We start from the raw sequence: 20,583 nt of genomic DNA on the forward strand, positions 1-20,583 counted from the left end.
CGCCCCCGCCTGCGCCCGCGCCTAGGTTTCACGTGCCCATGATGGGCCCGCGCTGCCAAACTGCGTGTGGGGACCGCTCGTGTACCCTTTGCTTCTCACGCGTAATGTAACATGTGCAACACCTGATCTCCTTTTTAAAACATCCGGATACAACACGTGTAACAACATCTGAAGACAAATGAAACACTTGAAACATATTTCTAAAACACTTGAAAAACATTAAAAACATACGCAATATCAAATAAAACGCTTACAGCATACGTGTGAAACGTTTGCAACATTTAGATGAACACACTTGTAACAATACGTCCAAAACACACAGATAAAACATTAGGGACAGACGCTTGCAACATACGTATATGGCCATTGCAACATTTGTAGCATTACGATCTACTTTTACAACATCCGCGTGAAACAATTGCAATATACCTCTAAAACATCTGAAACAATTGAAATATAAACTTGCAACATGCATTTTTGGCACATCGCAACATCTCCTCGTTGCTTGCGAAATAAAGGCTCACCGACGTGTGGAGTTCACCGGAGACGGCAGCTCCGTCGCAACCATCGACCAACGCCAACATTGACTTAATGGACTCCGCCTACTACAATTCCCACCACCATCGAATCTATTGCCACGCAGTGGATCTGATGGAAGGAGCAGCAAGACAGACAGAGTGAGCCCAAGGCGCGCAGCACGCGATGCGAGCGAGCGGCCACCGGCCGAGGGGCTGCACTACACGGCTGGCGCACCGCCGGGGCAGCCGTGTGCAGCGCACGGAGGTGGCCGTGCTTTGGGCCACGTTAGGAAAGAGAGGAAGGGGAGGCTGGGCGGAGACGCGGACGTTGCGGAGGTAGCGGCGTCGACCGCGCGGGAGGCCGCGGCGGCCGCAGGTACGAAGCGCGTCGATGGTGCCGCACGATGTAGGCGTCTGGGCGCGGGTCACAAAACGGACGCCCGTGCCGTACTGGATCTCCTTAAAAAAAAAGACCACAGTATCTGACTCTCTCTCTCTCTCTCTTTTTGAACTTGCACAGTATCTGGCTCTTAGAAATAAGTAGCTCGGTAAATTTGCAGCCACGCCTGTAAACAACCCAAAACGATTCAGATTTCCATGGTTATTGACTTATTTTCCACAAATCACCAACAATTTTTTAGCTTTTAGATTAGAATCGATACGTGAGGTGCCATATTTCACCTTTGCCTGCATGACAAATTCCTATTTCAAAATCTTCATTTTCGAGATTATACATACAAATAGTTTTGTGAAGGTGTACAAATAGTGGAGCAAAATGTTGCTCTTCCATTCACTTATACAGTTATACTAGTACTCATCAGGCAAAACTTTCCAGCAAATGAATTGAATTCCTAAGACCTAACAACAACAATAATCCCAAGATTAAAAACAAAAAGAATTTGTACTATGTACAACAGAATGATCCCATGCCTTTGCACAATATAGAACTCCTAAACGCAAAAAATGGGACAAAACTAAATGACTACACTCAAAACTCTGCAAGCTGAAGAACGAGCTCAGTCAGAAGCTTGTCGAATACAAAGTCTGCCAGCTTGTTCCCCAGATGATCAGCATCTCTCGGAAAATTCATCCAGGGATCGCTCTTGGCTAGGTCATTCGACAAAATCGTGTCGACTTCGATGCTGGACCATGGCCGTTGATCCAGATGGCAGCTCACTCTAGACCACAACTCCTTGAGGGCACGGTTTCCCACAGGTTTTGGTCTATCGAAAGATGAGAACCAGGAGAATCTAGACTTGGAAACAGAATGTTTCTTGTAAATGTCCAGCAGGGCTTCATTTGTCAAGTCGAACAAAAGTAGCTGATCAGCGGACATATCTGTGAAGTCAAATGGTGCTGCAGCAGCCTCGTAGTGTTGGCAATCCACTTCTTGAAGAGCTGTAATGTTCTGTGAATGCCATTCATCAAACAGTATTTCGTTGCCGAAACTCGACTTTTTGAATGTATCCTTCACATAGTTGAACTCAATTTGGTGCCTTGGATCTACTTGGAGACCATCAAAGTCGCTTTCTTGTACGATAGCAGTGCCAGTTGAAGCATCAGTATCGTTTAAATGGAGAATTCTTGGGTTCATCAACATATCTGCGAGAGGCAAAAACAAAGAAAATGTAACCAAAGATTGCAAGTAGTGCTTGAAGCAAGAGAAGACAATGCAAGAGTAAATTCAAGAAGTTGAAGTGTTAGTGCAATTGATGATTTTGGGTCTACAAATGATCAGGAACAATGCACATAGGGTTTTCCGGATCTAAAATGAAATTCTCACCATCCAGCGGGGTGCGTTTCACCAGAAGATGAGGATCATCTGAGAAGACCACGTCAAGAACAGACATTGGGCTTTCAGTTTCTTGTTCACAGCTTAGACTTATGTCTGCTTCAAATTCGTGACTGGGGTAAGGAACACAAAAGGTACCTTCTATTGGTTCTGAAATCTGGAATGAGTGCATTTTGTTGTCATGAGAAATTGGAGTGTGTTCTTCTGAAATGGTGGTCTCCTTTGAAGATAGAGCAGTATATGCATCAGCCTGTGTTGATGAGTGGATCTGATCATCATCATCATAACTTTCTGCATGTTCTTCTGGTATGTCAACTTCTGATGATGTAGAACAGGCATCATACAGCTCGACGTCAGATGAGGGAATCTGACTGTTATCGTCACAACTTACTGTATGTTCTTCTGAGATATCAACAGCTTCTGAAGGTGAAGGAGCAGTGCATGTGCCTTCTTCTGTTTTGTCGTCAACGTACTCGTCAGGTAAAGCAGGATTTTCAGAGACACCAGCAACCATATCTGAGGAACTCTCATCCTCTTGAACATGTGGTTCCAATGCATCTTCTGCAGTTACAAGATCTTCATCAAGTTTATCAAAACCTTGAGACCTGAAAGCTTCAGAAGTTCTTTGCAATGAAGTAATCACTCTAGGGCCATCCAGGGAATGATCCCTAGTAGACTTAGAGTTGGTCAGTATTCTTTTGGATTCATTACTTGAAATGGAATCAAGTAAGCGTGAGTAATTTTCCCAAGATTCACTGAGGGAACGTGAACGCCGAAAGCCTTGATTTACATGCCTCTTTGTAGCAGTACCAAAGTAAGGTTTCACACCATCCCTATCATATGAGGCAGAGGCTGATCGGGGGAGACCTTCACTGATTACATCTCCAGACACCTTCTTTCCATAAGGGACCTTATGAAGAATCCCATCCATTGAAATGCTACGGTGGCTCTTTCGCTTCATACGGATGTCATCTCTCTTTAGGAGAAGTGAAGAACTTAAATCACTATCACAACCATCTGGGATGCTAGATGTAGCAGGGTGCAAATTCACATCGGTAGCATTTTGCATCGACAATTTAGTACTATGTGAAGAACCATCACCACTTGAAGTGGATTCACCATCAAGAACATATTCATTACTTTCTAGATAGTGTATCGAAATAGTGCGGAGTAGCTTTGGTGCAACTGGAAGCATCTTTTCTTTCTGACCTTCCTTTCCATATAATTTCCTTAGAATCAAGGACCTCAAACTAGCCTTACCAGAATTCTTTTTTGAGGCCTTCTGTTTTTTTGTAACCTAAATTAGAAGAAATTAAAGGAATAAGGGGAATCATCTTCAAATGAATTAGTTGTCCGTGTAGAACTATATGTAGGTTTGGAAGAAGGAACTTCTATAAACTGCTTGTATTGAACACTATATCCGAATAAGCATCAGGTATACCAACTCTACAGTTAAAAAAAAACACAATAAATGCTTACAAGTAGTAACTACTTCTAATTCGCAGAAGGCAGACACAGTTCAGACAAATTAGTACTGGTTTGAACTAAAAGGAAACAAATAGCCAGAGCATGGTAATGAATTAAATTCAAGTGCTTAACCATCAAGCAACATATAGGAAGTGAAGATGGTTTATTAGAGACAGACCAGGAGATCAATACAGTAAAAAAGAGAGTACTATTCAAGGAAAAAAAAGTCAATTTGAAATTCAAGGATGGGTTATCTGATGTACCTCAGTATTTTTGCCATCATCCAGAATTCCACTGTCTTCGTTTGTCAATGGAGCATAGCAGTGGCTTCGGCGTCTACTTCCTGTATCATAAGTAGTATGAATTCTGAGCATAATTTGTCTTATTCTATTCATGCATACGAACTAAGCGCAGTTTTAACTAAGTTACACTTAAGGACAAACCAAGATCAGTACACTGTAAAAGCCAAATTGTAAACAGTTTAGCTACTTCGAATCATTAGATTTGCCAGTTATGTTGATGATCAAACAAAAATAGTTTTAGACACATGAATTTTCAATTGCACTCCACTACCTTATGCTAGTATTCAAATCCGTTTCACAAAAAAACAGAGAATTAAGGACTCACTAACTTACCACGACTGTTTTTCTCCTGACCACGTTTCTTGTCAGATAGCATCTTTGGGGACTGCAGGCGACGGCGAAATCCAAAGAATTGAAGAATACCCCATCGGCACCCATGCAATTCCTTGCCATAGAATGCAGAATCCTGATATGCAGAATCCTGATGGTGCAACAGCTGGGCCATTTGGTGTTCTCCCGCCAGCAAAGAAGAGGGGAGGGGGTGGATCCTTATGAGCCCCACCCTTGCAAAATAAGGGACACGCTTTCAGCTTTGCTCAACTTTCACACCTGTCATGAACAGACTGTCCACTGATTAACAAACCTAATGCCTATCCAACTCCATATAAACCATTGTCTCCAGACCATATACGAAAAGTGTATGTGCCGAACAAACTTAATACAGGAAAAGATGGTCTCCAACCAAACCAAGTGTCCACATATTCAGTAAGCTAAAGGAGGAAGCTAATCCTGAGAAAACGCATAAAGTAAGATAGAATATAATTTGCACCACAATCGATGAATGCGAATAAAAGCCACTTAACAAAGCTTTTTTTTCCATCTTTTCTAGACTAATGAAATAAAGATGCCGACATAACACTCTGCTTTCCGGAAACATGAAGACAGCAATCCCCAACTGCAATGGAGGCATTTATTAAGGCAGGCTAATTATATTATAAGGTATATTTCCCTATCCGTGTTAGTTCGTGTATCCATTGCTAATCAATAATCAGATTAGTGTCTCTAATGCTAATCAATGATAAAGTTATGGAGGAATGAGCTATACGCCAGTACGCCACCCAGATGAAGAAAAACTTTGCAATTTTCAGGCCTTCTTTTACTTAAGTACTTGGACTAGGCCCTGTTCGCTTTGCTGAAAAGGCATAGCTGAAAGTTGCTGATTTGGTGTGAGAGAAAAACATTGTTCGTTCGCTGAAATAGTTCGGCTCATAAAACAAGCGAACAGGCTGGCCAAACATCCTCAGTCAGGGGCGGACACAGCGGTGGGGCGGGGGGCAAGCCCCCCTACCCATATCGCAGCAGTGGAACCCCTGTGCAAAGTTCTATAGTGTAGGCCCATATCGCAGCAGTGGAACCCCTGTGCAAAGTTCTATAGTGTAGGGGGGCTGAGACTTAAGATCGAACAACAGTCTTATTCAGCCCCCTGAAATATTTTCGGGGTCCGCCGCTGTCCTCAGTGCATTTCAGTCGGCAATTCTCTTGCCTCATTTCTAAAGAAATGAAAGAAATAAAAAACATCGGTGCAAACATGAGAACGAGGAAGCTTCTAATGGGGAAAAGCAAACTTTGGGAAATACTGGACACGTGTTAAGCAACATGTACTGCAAACCTTGTGTCCAGTATTTTATTGCCGGCATAAATAGGAAATGAACATGAGCAAGAGACAGCAAACAGAAGAGCATACATTTCTTATGATCTAACCAAAAAAAGGTCCATCTACAAAGCACTAAAAAATTAAGAGTGCCAGGAAAAAAGGGGCAAAGCCGAAATGTGAGTAACCCCGTACAAGATTTCAAAAGCCAGAAAATGAATTAAAGTACTAATATGTCACCACACCGCTGGTCCAATTCCGTTAACCAGAACAACTAGCGAGAACTGTGACAGTTCAATTGAAGGAAAGTCTCCTAATCGCACGCCTTCTGAATTATAAGGGCCACTGAAACTCTGCTGGAAGCTACGAAATCTGTTTCAACTTCAAAGAGAAATTGCCGACTTCTTATTACTCTATTGACTAACATAATAAGCTTTTCATTTCTTCAATCAATAAGATCATGATCCGCTAAAAACCTGTCTTCAGAAAACAAATCCAAGAATAAAGAGAGTGAGAGACACACCAGTATTATTGCTCAAAGTTTCACAAGTGGGAGAACACACTGATGGAGCAATTACATGACTCCACATGTCACTCGAACCATGAAAAAGTTAAACAAAAAAACAAATCACTGTTTAGCCCCACGTCTCCAACAGGTTCCGTAAAACGTGACAGATTTATCGGTTAGTGCTTAACTACTTAATGTCCCCGTCAGGCACGGAACTCGAAAACGATCATAAACAGAAGGAAACGCTAATCCTGATGCGCATACAATACAAACAGAAATGAACAAGCAGTAATTTCAGCCGCCAAAACCCAAACTGCGGCATCGCTAGACATCTTCTCTTACCAATCCAAACAAAAACGATGAAAAGAAAAAAAGAAATCTTTTTCCTTCCCAACAAAATCAGCGCCGAACAAAAACGAAACCAAATTAAGCACGGACGAAAACGCGTTCTGAAGAACGAACACGGATGGAAACAAACAAATCACCTGCAGACTCCAAAGGCTAACAGCGCTCGCAGTTCTCCGCGGCTCCTATTGGTTCATGAAACCAACAGGAACCTATGGACGCTTTTCCACGAACAGATTAAACGCGCGCGCGAAGCAGCGCCGCCGCCATGGCACCAAGAAGTAGTCGCGAAACACGAAGCGAAACGGCCTAAAAGATTTCCTCTTTCTCCTCTGGAACTGACCTGGTTGGTTATGGTTTCATACGACGACGGCGACGCCTGCAGCCGCAAATCCGGCAGGTTTGGGAATCGAGGATCGGAGACTTTGGAGTTCTGGAAGGAGGAGTTGGTGAGGAACGAAACGGGAATGGATGAATGAATGAGAATGGAAAGAAACGGTGGATCCGGGAAGCGAGGCAGAGCAAATGCGAGGGGGTTTCCGTTAAATTCCGGTCCGTGGCGGCCTTTGCCGAGAAAATTGCTATTTCGCCATTATCAAACGTGGGCTTCGCTATTTTGCCATCCCATAAATGGAATTCGTCCGTCTGCCATTTTCGAACGCGACGCACCGCCAGAATGCCCTAGACCAGTATATGTACCGTATTTTGATTTTGAATTTTTTTTGTTATTTTCTTTCCCCTTTTACCCCTCACCCATGCCCATCAGAACCGCCCCCACTCACCATGGCCCCCTTCCTACCCACCACGGCCGCCCCCACTCGCCCACGCCGTGACCTCACCGGCGCGCGGCCATGGTGATGCTGTTGGCAAGCGAGATGAACGTCATGCTGATGATGTTGCACGTGACCCGGTTTGCCGTGATGCCGAGGCTCATGCCCTGCGCGCGCAGCTGCAGCGGCAGGATCTCCGCGCTGTAGGTCGGCGCCAGCGGGCGGAGAACGCGGTGACGAACGCGAGCACCGACGCGACGCACGCCGCCGCCACCGCGGGTGTTGGTGTCGTCTCGCCGGCACGGGCGCCGGCGCACAGCAGCGCGATCCCCAGCGACGTGAGCGTGACGGCAATGCCGGCGGCGCTGGCGAGGAGCAGCGGGCAGCAGCCGAGGCGGTCGGACAGGAATGTGGCCACGAAGGTGGAGAGCATCCTGACCAGTCCGACGGCGACGGTGGCGGCGAGGACGGCACTGGTCGACGAGATCCCCGCCTTCTTGAACACCAGCGGGGTGTAGAGGACGATGGCGTCGATGCCGGAGTAGAGCACGAGGACGTTGGCGAGGATCCGCCGCACCATCGGCGACGGACGCACGAACAGCTCCCTCCACACCCCGGCGTCGCCCACCTGCGCCGCGACGGCACGCCTGATCTCCTCAAGCCGGTCGCGGGCCTCGGCCGGCGCGTCGGAGGTGCGCTCCAGCACGGTGCGCGCCTCATCGTCACGCCCGCGTATGGCGAGCCACCGGGGCGACTCCGGCATGGCGAGCACCCCCGCCGCGAGGAGCAGCGGCGACGGGACGCCCAGCGCGAACATGGCGCGCCAGCCGAGCCGCAGCGGCAGGCCGGCGAGCGCGTAGTTGGAGACGGCCGAGGAGGTGGTGGAGACGGCCGAGGAGGTGGTGGAGACGGCCGAGGAGGTGGTGGCGGCTGCGGTTTGCCGCCGGTGGCGGTTGGGCGAGCACGGTCCTCGCAGCGTCGGCCTCTGATGGGATGGGTGAGGGGTAAAAAGGGAAAGGAAACAACGAAAAAAATTTAAAATCAAAATACGGTACATATACTGGTCAGGGCATTCTGGCGGTGCGTCGTGTTTGAAAATGGCAGACGGGCGAATTCCATTTGCGGGATGGCAAAAGAACGAAACCCACGTTTGATAATGGCGAAATGGCAATTTTCTCACCTTTGCCTGGGTGTCTGGGTGGCGGCGAGTGTTTCCTGTTGGTAGTTGAAAACTTCCGCCGCTTCGACAGTTAAGTGTTTTTTTTTTTGCAAGAATTGTGCTGTCATCTGAAAACTTGCTATCTTTATTTGTATTTATCAGGGTCTATAATAAATGACAGTTGTAATAAGGGTCTAATTGGTTGCTTGCCAACGCTGGTGTCAGAATAGGAAGGGAAAGGAAACGAAGAAAAGCGAATCAGCCCAACTCCCAAAACAGTTCTAAAACAGAAAATATGAGGCAGCTTCTATACTTGCTAAGTATTATAAAGACCATACATAGAAATTATATTTTCATCAGATAGTTTTTTGAAAACAACTTTTTGTCTAATCACGTGTTTCTCTCTCCTACTACCATCTACTTATTATATATCTTTTATTAGTCCCGTGTAGACATAATTTTTTTTCTAAGAAACCATTTCCTCCTCTCTGTTCTTTAATTCTAATACCACGTTACTATTTTGCTTAGTTAACAATCTATAGATATGTTGGCAATCCCTCCATGGAGGATGAAATTGAGCGTAGCAAAAACAGCCCACAAGCCCGGTGCTTGTGCACCATTGATTTCGGTTGGAACCAATGGTTGAGATTGATCTTATGAAGGATAAAAGTGAAAACCCTTGCCTCCATTCTCAGTAGAGTGAGCTGCTGCTACTGAGTGAAGAGAGAGAGAGCAAAACACACACACCACAACGTGAGAGAAGAGAGGAAGAAGGAGAAGGGAAATCTGTCCAAATCTCATGGCTTTGAACCGATCATCTTCAAGTCGGTGATTGGAGGCTCAAACGTGGTTGGATTGTGTTTACACCAAAATTTGGAAGAAGAGTCACAGGGACTCGAAAGCTCCCGGGGTCGTGTCGTTAGGGAATCAATTGCGTGCAGATCGGAACCAGCTGATTCGAGCGCAAAACTGGAATCGGTTTTCTTCAGATAGCGCCAGCGGATAATGACGAAGGTCATGATCGGCGCCAGGACGAGACATGCTGGACTCTACAAAAGGGGAAAGATTAGAGTCCAAGTTATCTTAAATTAGGAATATTTTCGTTTATGCCAAAGATTATAACGAATCGTGCTCGAGTAGGATTCATGTTTAGGTCCCGGGTATAAATATCAAAGCCTCGGCTATTGTAAAAACAACAATCGATCAAATACAAGTCAATTACTTTTTTCGGCTCCGGCCACCCCTTAGGAGTAGGAGTAGAGTAGATCTCGGCGAGTTCTTCAGCGAGTAGGCTGCATCGATCCGGTCGACCTCCACTGCTTGTCTGTAAGTACCGTCATGGTTTATACCTCTGTTCGTATGGCTGCATCGATCCGGTCGACCCCCACTGCGACTCTGGTATAGGCTAGTTATCGACTCTTGTCTAATTTAAGTATGGCCTGTATGATTCTACCTCACACCCCACTGCTTGAATTAGATCAAGGTCAAGTTATCGGCTCTACATTAGTATGGCAGTCTTTGATAGATTTATTAAGTTACCGATATTGCTTATTGCCTTCATCGTTTATCTAATTACAGCAATATCACTCTGCTCGATTGAAATTGGTCTGGATCGGCCTTATATCTTATTTAACTCATCGTTTGCTAATTTAAAGTTGATCTAATCTATACCTTAAACGATGAATTATGTTTTTATTGGCTGTTTTACATCAATCTTAATCGTGCATAGCGTGCGGTTAAGGCATGTCCGATCTCGAGTAGATCTATTGGTTAATGAAAACCGTTCCATGGCCTGTCATCACGGCCTGTGGGATTCTGCCTCTCACCCCACTGTTGGCACCATGGAGTGGGGATCGTTAGTTGGTAGACCCGTTCCTGAGGAGGCATGACCTTAACTGTGCGCTATGCCTGAATCAGTTGTTTAGCCGATATCGAGTGCTTTTACGAACAGTTCACATTACGAGACCATTAAAGTAGAGATAAGTTGAAAGATATGTTAGCCCCATGATCTTATTATTGTATTACGACCTGCATGATTCTGCCTCATGCCCCACTGATATTAGTAATGAGTTAGGGTCGTCGAGTCTATTATTGTTACTACGGCCTGCATGATTCTGCATCATGCCCCACTGGTCATGGCGATGAATGAGATCTAACATGTTTATTAGATTTATCTTTATTAAATGGTTAAGTGGTGTTGAATTGTCTCTTTATATAAAAAGAAGTTCGGTTACTTATAATCATTGGCTCAGTATAAACCGATCATCATTGATGTCTTATTGTCATTGATTAATATTTACTTAAATAATATTTATCCTGAATGATAACCGATTCTTCTTATACGACCCCATGAGCTTTAATCGATTTATTCTTATGAATATGCTGGAATCGACTATTTAGTCAATCTCCTCTCATATCGGCTCTCAGGGCCGCACACTCAGAACTGTCTGGCAACACCGGCACGTTCCGCCCTTAATTACTGATGAGCTTTCTCTCCTTGTTAATTGCAGGGTCAAATTGACCGGCACGTCTTGGGAGGATTGCGCAGGATCGACCACCCTTGCGCTGAAGCTAGGCGGATCTGCTCCATCGAGCGGACCCTTCCGACTTGCTGCGTGTGTCCTCGGCACGGAGACGAAAATTCTGTGTCGATAGATTGGCACCAAACTTGGTGAGCTCGTTCCTCACTTCGAAACTGCAGTTTCAGAACAGAGCAATTTTGGTAGATGATATGTTTGGGTGGTCAATGGTGTCCGATTGAGCTAAAATTGGTTAGGGGACTCGTGGATCTACTTGCGTACCAAAATTCATGTATAGTGGAGCTGTAGTTTGTAAGATATGAACTGATTACCGAGGGGGATAGAATCTGTGACTTCTCTGTTTCGCTGTTGTTATTCCTCTTGTTAGAAGGTTGTGGTTGTTTGTTGATGCTAAGTTTGTAACTTGATGAATGTGTTGCTGCTGGTATAATCATCTAGATGCTTTAGAGAAGACTTCTTGTACCAATTACTTATTATAGTGGAAGTTTGAAGCTTGGAGTGGACCAGTAGGTCCCGTGGTTTTTACTCCTCACCTTGAGGAGGGTTTTCACGTAAATCGTTGTGTCTATTGTGCACGTGATTGTTTATTTCCGCTGCTGATTGTTCTTCTCATGATTCATCACAAGATAAGGAATTAATTATGCATTGTTTTTGCCTTTTTATCCTAACAGGATAAACATAGAAAACATCAGTTTTGGGTTGGGACTGTCTCAAGCATCGGTTATATCTACCTTTTGAGTGTGGGGTAGCAAGCGAGGTCCTACTTCATGGACTCAATAGGCGATAGAAATGTAATATGGAACTCATGAATGCCTCTCCATTCTATATATGTACCCCTGAATGTCTATGATTGAAATTTATCTCTACCTGTGGACACTGGAAGTATCTGTTTACCGGCTAGCATCTTAGGCGATTAAATTTACGCTAGGAGTACTACTGAGAATTAATAAATCCAAAAAATAACGGGAGTGGTCATTGTCAACCAACCTAGCGAGCAAAATTAAGGTGTGGTGAAAGTACATAGGACCGCGTTGTCGTCCAGCCAATGGCTTTTTTTTTTTTTTGCAGCGACAAGTAAAAAAAAAAGTGTGCTTTTGTCTTGTGTGTGCTCCAAATAAAGCCTCATGTTTCTCCTTGATTTCGGACTCCGGTTCCGTGAACTTCACTGTGTGACTACCCATTGGCATCGTGGTGGGCCATGGAGAAAGCTTATGTGAATATTTGCATTGATTGACCCCTCCCAAGATATTTTTACATCTAAAAAAATTCAGTGAGCAATGATTTCAAAAGGGGAAAAGAAAGAAAGAAATTGACATGTAAGAAAAGATTTGGATTCGGCTGCGTTGACATGGTCAATGCTGGGGAGTATCTCGTTGAGCTTATTCAGAACTACTTTTCAACCATGGAACATTATTTTTCTCTCACAATATTTCAGCATAAGCATCAGCATAAGCCAAATTTCAGCATCAGCGAACAGGGTGAAGAAAAGAAAATAAAGTGGTGGGAAAGGATAAACTTGGGTGTCATTGTGCTGACCACTTCTACGTATTTCTCCATATAAATTGCATATATTCCAGGCTGATCTAGAGACTAGAATGTGTCAAAAATTCACTATTAGACCCCATATATCCTGCAAAAAATTGCATGTGGAGAGTCTTCGTCATCAGAGCTGAGAGGGGTCACTAATATTTCTAGGCCTTGTTTAGATTGCAAGTTTTTTCACTCTCTCTCCGTTACATCAAATCTTTGGACATATGCATGGAGTATTAAATGTAGATAAAAAATAACTAATTACACAGTTTGATTGTAAATTACGAGACGAATCTTTTGAGCCTAGTTAGGCCATGATTGAACAATAATTGTCAAATAGAAACGAAAATGCTACAGTACCAAATACTGATTCCTAACCTCAATATAAACAAGGCCCTACTTCTGAAACATGATACTAGCAAATACTACTATTAAGTTTGGCGTTTTGAACGGCAACTGCATCCGTATCTTCCTTGGAAGAAGATTGGCGTCCCAGGTCCAGCAATCATGTGAAGTCAGCTACTCAGCTTCGAGATTGCTGCCACGCTGATGTCATGATTAAACAATTCTCACTGATCCATGACTACCTTGTGATTTGCATGCTGCACCATCATTTGGGCGCCGACTGCTGCTACCACACCAGTGATGGGATATAACGGAAAAAATAATGAAAAAGTCAACCTTGGAATTTCTGTAGAAATTCTAGGCTCATGATGTTTCGCTCAAGGTTGTTTAAAAAAAATGATGTTTGGCTCAAGCTGACCTTTTCAGTGCCAATTGTTGACGTGTACCAGCCGCAAGGCAGTATCAGACAGACGCAAATAATCACCTCAACCGGTCAATACGGTCAAACTCCGACGATCATATATAACTCATCAACAAAGAAAAACGTAAAAAAATCAAGGGGAAAAAAAATCCCAAGATCGTGTGGCTGTGGATTCGTGATGACCTGAAGTGTCAAATGGTGCATGGAAAACTTGCAGTACAGATGTTGGAGCTGAAAAAGGCTGGCACTGGAGACACGGCAATTGACTGGTCACTGCTCCTCTAGCTTGTCGCTTGTAGTCGTAGCTGACGATAAGAGCAGCACAGGTCGATGGTCGCAAGAGACCGGCGACAAGAGAGCACGCCACGGAAGCGGCGGTCAACAAGAAAGTTTCCGGTCTAATTTGGTGAAATGCTACCAACCATCTTAGGTCTTGAATGTCCAGTTCATGTGTATGACTTGGATATGGATATTCCTTCAGAGAACATATATTAAACATCAGAGGATTAGGTGTCTTTAAAGGATTTCAGCCGAGCCCAACTCTGATCTTAATTTCAGGGGATTCATTCATTTCAACAAATTTCTGCCAATCCATTCATTTCAACATACACGAACTTGCCATTGCATGATGAACATTCGGATCCCTTTGGAACACAAAATTTTTGCAGTAATCATACAAAAATATCAGGGGGTCAATTCATTTTCACAAGAAAAAGACAGGATTCAGGAAAAAGCCCTGCACTGCAAAGGAGATCTCAGTTTTTCTTCACATCAAATCATAGTAGTAATGGCCCCATCACCCATGGAGGCTCTGAGACTTGAACTAAAACAAAATATGGTCAAATCATAGTAGTCATGATTTTTTTTTGGACAAGGATGGCAACCTCAAAAGTAAAATGCTGTTGGTACTCCACATGATAACTGACAGCTGTGCCATCCAGGAATTTACTATCATTAAGCCGGCGAGCTTTGGCCGCCGCTCAGCCTGGCCACGATAGCACAAAAAATTTTAACCGTCTGATCTTCTTTCTACGTACTGGGTTCACCCCACCGTTTGTTACTGTATCCGGCCCCGCGTGTCATCAGTTCATTGGCTTGGGAACAAATATCTCTCCACCTCCTTCTCGACTCCTCCGACCAAAAAAAAACGCCGGCCTCTCCTCTCGCCTCCTCGGTCCTCCGCTCGCCCGTCGCCAGCCTCCGGTTTCCTCCGAGCTCGAGCACTCCCGCTCGTCCATCCCGCGCCCCCTTCTTTCCACGGTTCCTCATCGGCTCTGCCATCTCTCCGCCTGCAACGGCCATCCTCACCTGCGCTGCCACCATGCCGTGCCCTAGGGTTGGCAGGCCTGATCCCTGCCGCCTCCTCGCCAAGCCCTAGGGATGGCCGACATCACTCCCCACGCCGCGACGAGCCGTAGAGCTGGCTGACCTCGCCTACGATGTCGTCACATGCCCTAGGGCTGGCCGTCCTCGCTCACGCCGCTGCCCGACGGTCCCTACGACCATCTTATTGGTAAGATCTAAGATCTGATACTTGGTTTCTCGATTTGGTATACCTATGTACCGATTTCATCGGTATGTATTTTATTTATTTTTTGCCAGTTGCATTGGCGCTTGATATGGTGGTAAATCGATAAACGCCCTGCTGAGACGGCTGTAGTGCCATCTACCTCATCATTTGCTTCAGAATTATTTATGTGCTCATCACTGATGTGAGTTGCCATCTACCTCTTGCAATTTAGTGTCCATCTACTGCAGCTTCGGTCAAGATTATTGCTGGGATATTTGAGATGTTCTTTGTAGTTAGTGATGGTACATGCTGTTGGTTATGTATATTGCCTGCAGCCACATTGCAGTGGAGCTATCTTTGTTTAGAAAATAATTACATCAATCGGGTGCTAAAAATTCCCCTTTAACTGTAGCTGCGGTCAAGATTATTGCTTGGATATTTGAGATGTTCTTTGTAGTTAGTGATGGTACATGCTATTGGTTATGTATATTGCCTGCAGCCACATTGCAGTGGAGCTATCTTTGTTTAGAAAATAATTACATCAATCGGGTGCTAAAAATTCCCCTTTATCTCATAATCGGGGCCACCAAAGTCTGCAAGTCATCATTCACCTTGAAGCTGTATGCCGTGCAACAAAATTGACGGCAACAATGTCAAGCATCACAAGCTTCAGATTAAATATGCAGGGTCATAGGACAGGACAGCAACGCCAAGTGTCAAAACGATGCATTCACTTCTGCTTGGACAAATGGGGGCGGGAAAAAAGATAACATCAGATGAACCTTCGATCGTATTAAGACAGGTTCACGTAAGATTGTGAAACAATAACAAGAAAATAAAATAAAATCCATCTTTCAGATTAGAATTTTTGGACAACAGAATCGAAATTCAACCAGTAAAAAGACGTGATTAGTACAATTGTTTGCATGACATTCAAGAATTCGAACTTCTGTGTGCTGGGGACACTGTAGACATTAACGTGCTGTTTGGTTCCCACAATTGTAACGCAAATGAAAAAGAAATTACTCCAATGGTATGTCTTGCCGTAATGCCCACAACTTTAATTCCTTTCCATTTACGTTACCAATGCTACAACCAAACAGCACCTAAATCCCAATGGGCTGACCAACAGCCACCACCTCTTCACAGGAATGGAGGGAGAATCACCCAGCGGCGAGGGTACTTGGGCCTTCCATCCTTGCCATCAAACAGCTGCAGAAGAAGATGTTTCAGTAAAGCTATGAAATTTTCCAAAAGGTAATGGTCAGTACGCAGGTAAGAATGACACTTGCCTTCTTCAGACGGCTGTGCTTGCCAAGTGCCCAGTTGGTCATGATAGCTGCTGCCACGACAAGGAAGATGTAACCTGCCACAGTCTGCGTAGCAATGTTGAAACCGACCCACTGGTAGATCTCGGTGGTGTAATTGGCGCACGTCACGATGTTGAACAAGAAGCCACGGGGGATCTGGTAACCGCCGCTGCCGCTTGGGCTTCTGAGGTTCCTCAGCAGGATGTGGCAGTAGAAGTTTGCGATCTGGCAGACGATCCCGAAACCGAACCCAATCTTCATCTGCAGATCACTCACTGGGGTGTACAGCGGGTGGTTGCAGTAGTAAGCAATGTAAGCGCCGAAGGTCCAGTAGTAGGCACAGTTTCTGAAGACATTTGACAGGGGCGATGTTGCGTGGCTGAAACGGTGCACGAAGAATGTCTCCATGATCCTCTTGAAGTAGTGGAAGCACCAGTAGTACATGGCGTAGGTCTGGACAGGGTGGATGACCCGTTCCCCCTCGTACCCGAAGTATTTGTAGACGGGCAAATAATAGAACATGGGGTAGATGATAAGAGGACCCAAGTACTCAAAGAAGAACAGCGTGCTGTAGTAGACCTGTGGTCCTAAATCTTTGAAGACCACTGTCAGTGATCCAGAACCCTTCTCGCAGTAATCTGATAGGCTGGCCTTTGGATTGAGGGCAACTGGCTTCCCACCTTTTCCAGGTTGAATAGGGAGGGTGAGCCGCTGCCTAGAAGGATAATACTTCTTAGCTGCATTGTACAGAGAGAGAATCGGTTAGCAAATAACACACATAAGGAGAAAAGCTGTACATCCACAGGGAGGAAAACATGACAGTAGAAAGCAAAACAACAAAACTGAATGAATCCACGATCAAATATTTCCATCCAACCCAGAGATAGTGTCATCCATCCAGATCAACACAGAACATTCTAGCAATATTCCCAGTATTACCAACTAATGGCACAATCACAAAGTTAGAATACAATTAGTGTGCATCCAATAGAACATACTACACTTAGGCCCTGTTTGGAATACAATTAGTGTGCATCCAATAGAACATACTACACTTAGGCCCTGTTTGGATTCCCTTGGCTAAAGGCTAAAGATTAGCCCTAGAAATGAAGGGGCTAAAGTTTAGCCCCTTGGGGTGTTTGGATACATGACTAAAAGGTGACTAAAATGTGAAAGAGAGAGGAGAGAGAAAGAGAGTAAATTCACCTGTTAGCACTTTTAGCCCCCTTTAGCCTACCTTGCAAGGGCTAATGGGCTAATGGAGGGCTAAAACTTTAGCCCTCCTGTTTGGATCCCTAAGGGCTAAAAGGGGAGGGCTAATCTTTAGCCCCTTGGATCCAAACAGGGCCTTAGCTTTGCAGTAAAACGAATTTAGCAATCTTGTAATGTTTACTAGACCCACTTTGAAAGACTGTCAATTCTCACTTTTCTGTCCACCTAGATTGGTTTGTATACTTTTGGTAGGGCATCATGCAGCTACTTGAGGATATGTAAACAAGCTGCAAAATCAGCATGCCAGTTTAGGAAGTGTTTGATATTCCAACACATTTGGCCAATATCTGGAAGTAAATTAGCCCTATGCTACAGGTCTAAAAGTTGAGTTGAGAGCACCACACCACCAGGTTGCTATATAGCAGCTTAGAAATCCATGTTAGTAGCATTTGATGCATTGAAACTGCACTGCATAACCAACCATACATGATGAGATACTCTCAAGTCTCGCCCAACCACATGGAAGCATGAACATGCCAGCAAACCTTCTTTAGTGGTCCAACATGAACAATAACTGCTTGTGCACACCACCTCACTATGGAAAGTAAATAGACTAGCATGCTGATCTACTAATCTGCAGAATGTACAATTGAGAAGGCGGTGCCTATGAGTATGACAATAAATGCCATAAGGGCACACGACGCCTCTTCAATTTTCATCACAGATGCGGCTAAAATGTGATATTTCAAGAAGGTTAACATACAGAATTAGAATCCCAATGGCACTTGGAGCTTGAAAAACAGAAAACAACATATATCGAAGGAATGCAGATTCTAGAAACAGTTCCTGGTTCCATCAAGCAATAGGCCAATAATAACAAGAAAGTTCTAACTATATTTACCCCTGAGACACAAACATAAAGAGGAGAGCATTTGTGCAAACTGTAAAGTACATACTATTCCTATTAAATATGTTTTTGACAAAAACAACCATGCTTACATACTTTAAAATAAACTGTAATAAATGTACTAATAAACATTGACTGAATGCAGTATGGATGCTATTTGCAAATAAAGTTGAAAAGCAAATAACATGTCCCAGAGCCAACTTCCAAATACTGTTCAACTATACTTCCTGTTCCCATCTAATTTCTCAAGATTTATTTTTCCATAGGTCATGGCTGACAAAAGTGTATGTATTTTCATAAAAAAAGAAAAGAAAACACAAAGGGTGTGAGTTGATACTGATGGCCAAATCCCTCCTACCTAAACAGATCCTAACGACCTGCAGCACCGAAACCCCAAAAAGAATCCCTACCAAACAGGGCAAACAAGGAGAGCAACCAATCAAAACGATCCCAGGTTGACTAGTCATTGACATACGGTCATATGAACTGAATTGCAAATAGTAGATACTGCTGCAGCATAGTAGTGAACCAGTTGTTTGCTAAGTTAGCCTCTTCAACCCTATGAATGCTAGCCTAAAGCATCGTGTATCTGCTGCGGCTTCCCTTACTTTTCCTTCTTTCACGTTGAGACTAGAATGAGAACCGGAAGGCGAAAAATACAAAAACTGCATACCACACCCACTGGTACTAATCGTGGCCCTTTAGCACACACATGGAATTCAGGAGGGCGCAGTAAACCTGCGGCTTCACATAAGCATGGGCTGCACTGCAGTTTCATAGTTGCCATGCAAGCGTTAAACTTTGGAAATTTGCTAGCAAAGTTTTTAATCCTCCGGACAGGACGTACAGAACAGTTTCTAAGACAAACATGAGCTCTATAAGGATGCAGAACAAAACTGTTAGCAAAGCAATTCTGAGTCAATTTCCAACCTTTTCAGCAATCAACACGCAGCAATAGCTACTTACAACTGGACGAGAATAAAGGTATTACTCTCACATGACACTAGCGCAACTGGAAGATAAAGTGCCCACATATTCCCGCTTGCTGAATGACACTAGCACACCGCACAGTGCAAACACCTCGTGTTCAGTTCTTAACTCCAGAACACACACATATTTCTTTATTGGATTGGAAGACATGAATGGAATACAGAAACTGCAGAGAGCTTAGGCAAGTGGCGAAATTTAAGCAGGGAATCCACTTACTCCTGGCATGGATGGCCTCCTGCAGATCCGCGACCTTGGCCTGGGAAAGGAACCCACGAACGAATCAGTCCAAGCTCAAACCTGGGCAAGAGATCTCGAACCCCGAACGGAGAATCGAAACCTCCCGGACGGCACTAAACCCCAGCCCCCGGAGCAAATCAATACGCGGCGGGCGGCGGAGCGGGCGGGCGGGAGCACAACGTACCGAGTCCTTGAGGTCGATGCCGCCCTTGACGACCTCCCGGCCGCTCCGGGACACGACGGTGACCTTCATCCTCCCGCCGGCGGGAAGCCGCGGCAGCGAGGCAGACCCGGGGGGGGGGGGGGGGGGGGGCGGGGGGGGGGACGACTAGATAGACAGACGACTGGCAGCTGCCTGCGCGCGTGGCCGTGGAGTGGAGGGGTGAGCAGAGGAGACGGACGGGGCGGCGAGGGAGTGGACGGGCGGAGGTGGCGTATTTGATCCCGCGGCGGGGACGGGGCGGGACGGTGGGCCCGCGTGCAGGTGGGGGGGCGTTGGACCCACCGGAGTAACTGTGGCTCAGCATCTTGATGTGGACCGGGTGCATGGCGTCCCAGCAGCAGCAGAACTCGGTGTACGATCTCGGTGCAAAGCTTGTGAAGCGAGTCAAATACTAGCATTTGCCTTTTTTAAAACAACGGATACTGAACGACGACGTCTTGAAGCGAAAGATCTCGTTTCGGAGAAACCAAAGCCTGGAAACGCCATGGATGGGGGTCTCTCTCATCTGCCCAGCCTGGCCATGGAAACGCCGGCGATTAGAGGCCGGTGCATGGACCGGGTCCATGGCAAGTTCACAGCATGGCCCGACCGTCCAGTTCCAGCCTTGGGCGGAGTAAAGAGCACAGGCAGGCCGCAGTTGGTTGGGGAGTAGCGCGGGCGGCCCAACGGCCCCCCAACGGCGAGCGACCCCCCGCTCGGTCCGGCTGGACCCCGACGACCGTCCCGGGCCCCGCGGCACGCACGCACGCTCTTGCCGTGCCGATTCGTCGGCCCCGTGCTCGCCCCTCGGGCCTCGGCCACCTCCGCACTCCAGCACCAGCATCGGACATCGGACGGTAGTGTCGT

The 20,583-nt window shown here is 45.4% G+C and overlaps 3 protein-coding genes across 8 annotated transcripts; all 3 read right to left on the minus strand.

The window, feature by feature from the left end:
* Positions 1-1,247: 1,247 nt before the first annotated feature.
* On the minus strand, positions 1,248-7,119 carry LOC136451620 (uncharacterized). Of its 6 annotated transcripts, XM_066452312.1 has the most exons (6): positions 6,927-7,119; positions 4,413-4,688; positions 4,041-4,120; positions 2,449-3,607; positions 2,302-2,340; positions 1,248-2,120 (listed from the first exon to the last, which is right to left on the minus strand). In XM_066452312.1, the coding sequence occupies exons 2-6, from the start codon at positions 4,582-4,584 to the stop codon at positions 1,507-1,509; spliced, it is 2,064 nt and encodes a 687-aa protein (XP_066308409.1). In that variant the 5' UTR covers positions 4,585-4,688; positions 6,927-7,119; the 3' UTR covers positions 1,248-1,506. The 6 variants fall into 6 exon arrangements, with proteins under 6 accessions (XP_066308409.1, XP_066308408.1, XP_066308410.1 ...); XM_066452311.1 differs by having other exon boundaries at positions 2,302-3,607; positions 4,413-4,642; XM_066452313.1 differs by lacking the exon at positions 2,302-2,340.
* Positions 7,120-7,513: 394 nt separating this feature from the next.
* On the minus strand, positions 7,514-8,472 carry LOC136454316 (polyol transporter 5-like). The gene is made up of 2 exons (XM_066454773.1): positions 8,404-8,472; positions 7,514-8,338 (listed from the first exon to the last, which is right to left on the minus strand). The coding sequence occupies exons 1-2, from the start codon at positions 8,470-8,472 to the stop codon at positions 7,514-7,516; spliced, it is 894 nt and encodes a 297-aa protein (XP_066310870.1).
* Positions 8,473-15,630: 7,158 nt separating this feature from the next.
* On the minus strand, positions 15,631-19,853 carry LOC136449585 (very-long-chain enoyl-CoA reductase-like). The gene is made up of 4 exons (XM_066449643.1): positions 19,699-19,853; positions 19,494-19,533; positions 16,151-16,905; positions 15,631-16,070 (listed from the first exon to the last, which is right to left on the minus strand). The coding sequence occupies exons 1-4, from the start codon at positions 19,765-19,767 to the stop codon at positions 16,002-16,004; spliced, it is 933 nt and encodes a 310-aa protein (XP_066305740.1). The 5' UTR covers positions 19,768-19,853; the 3' UTR covers positions 15,631-16,001.
* Between the last annotated feature and the right edge of the window lie 730 nt (positions 19,854-20,583).

The sequence above is a fragment of the Miscanthus floridulus genome, chromosome 5 (genome assembly GCF_019320115.1).
Source record: "Miscanthus floridulus cultivar M001 chromosome 5, ASM1932011v1, whole genome shotgun sequence".
In the NCBI taxonomy this organism is placed as follows: Eukaryota; Viridiplantae; Streptophyta; class Magnoliopsida; order Poales; family Poaceae; genus Miscanthus; species Miscanthus floridulus.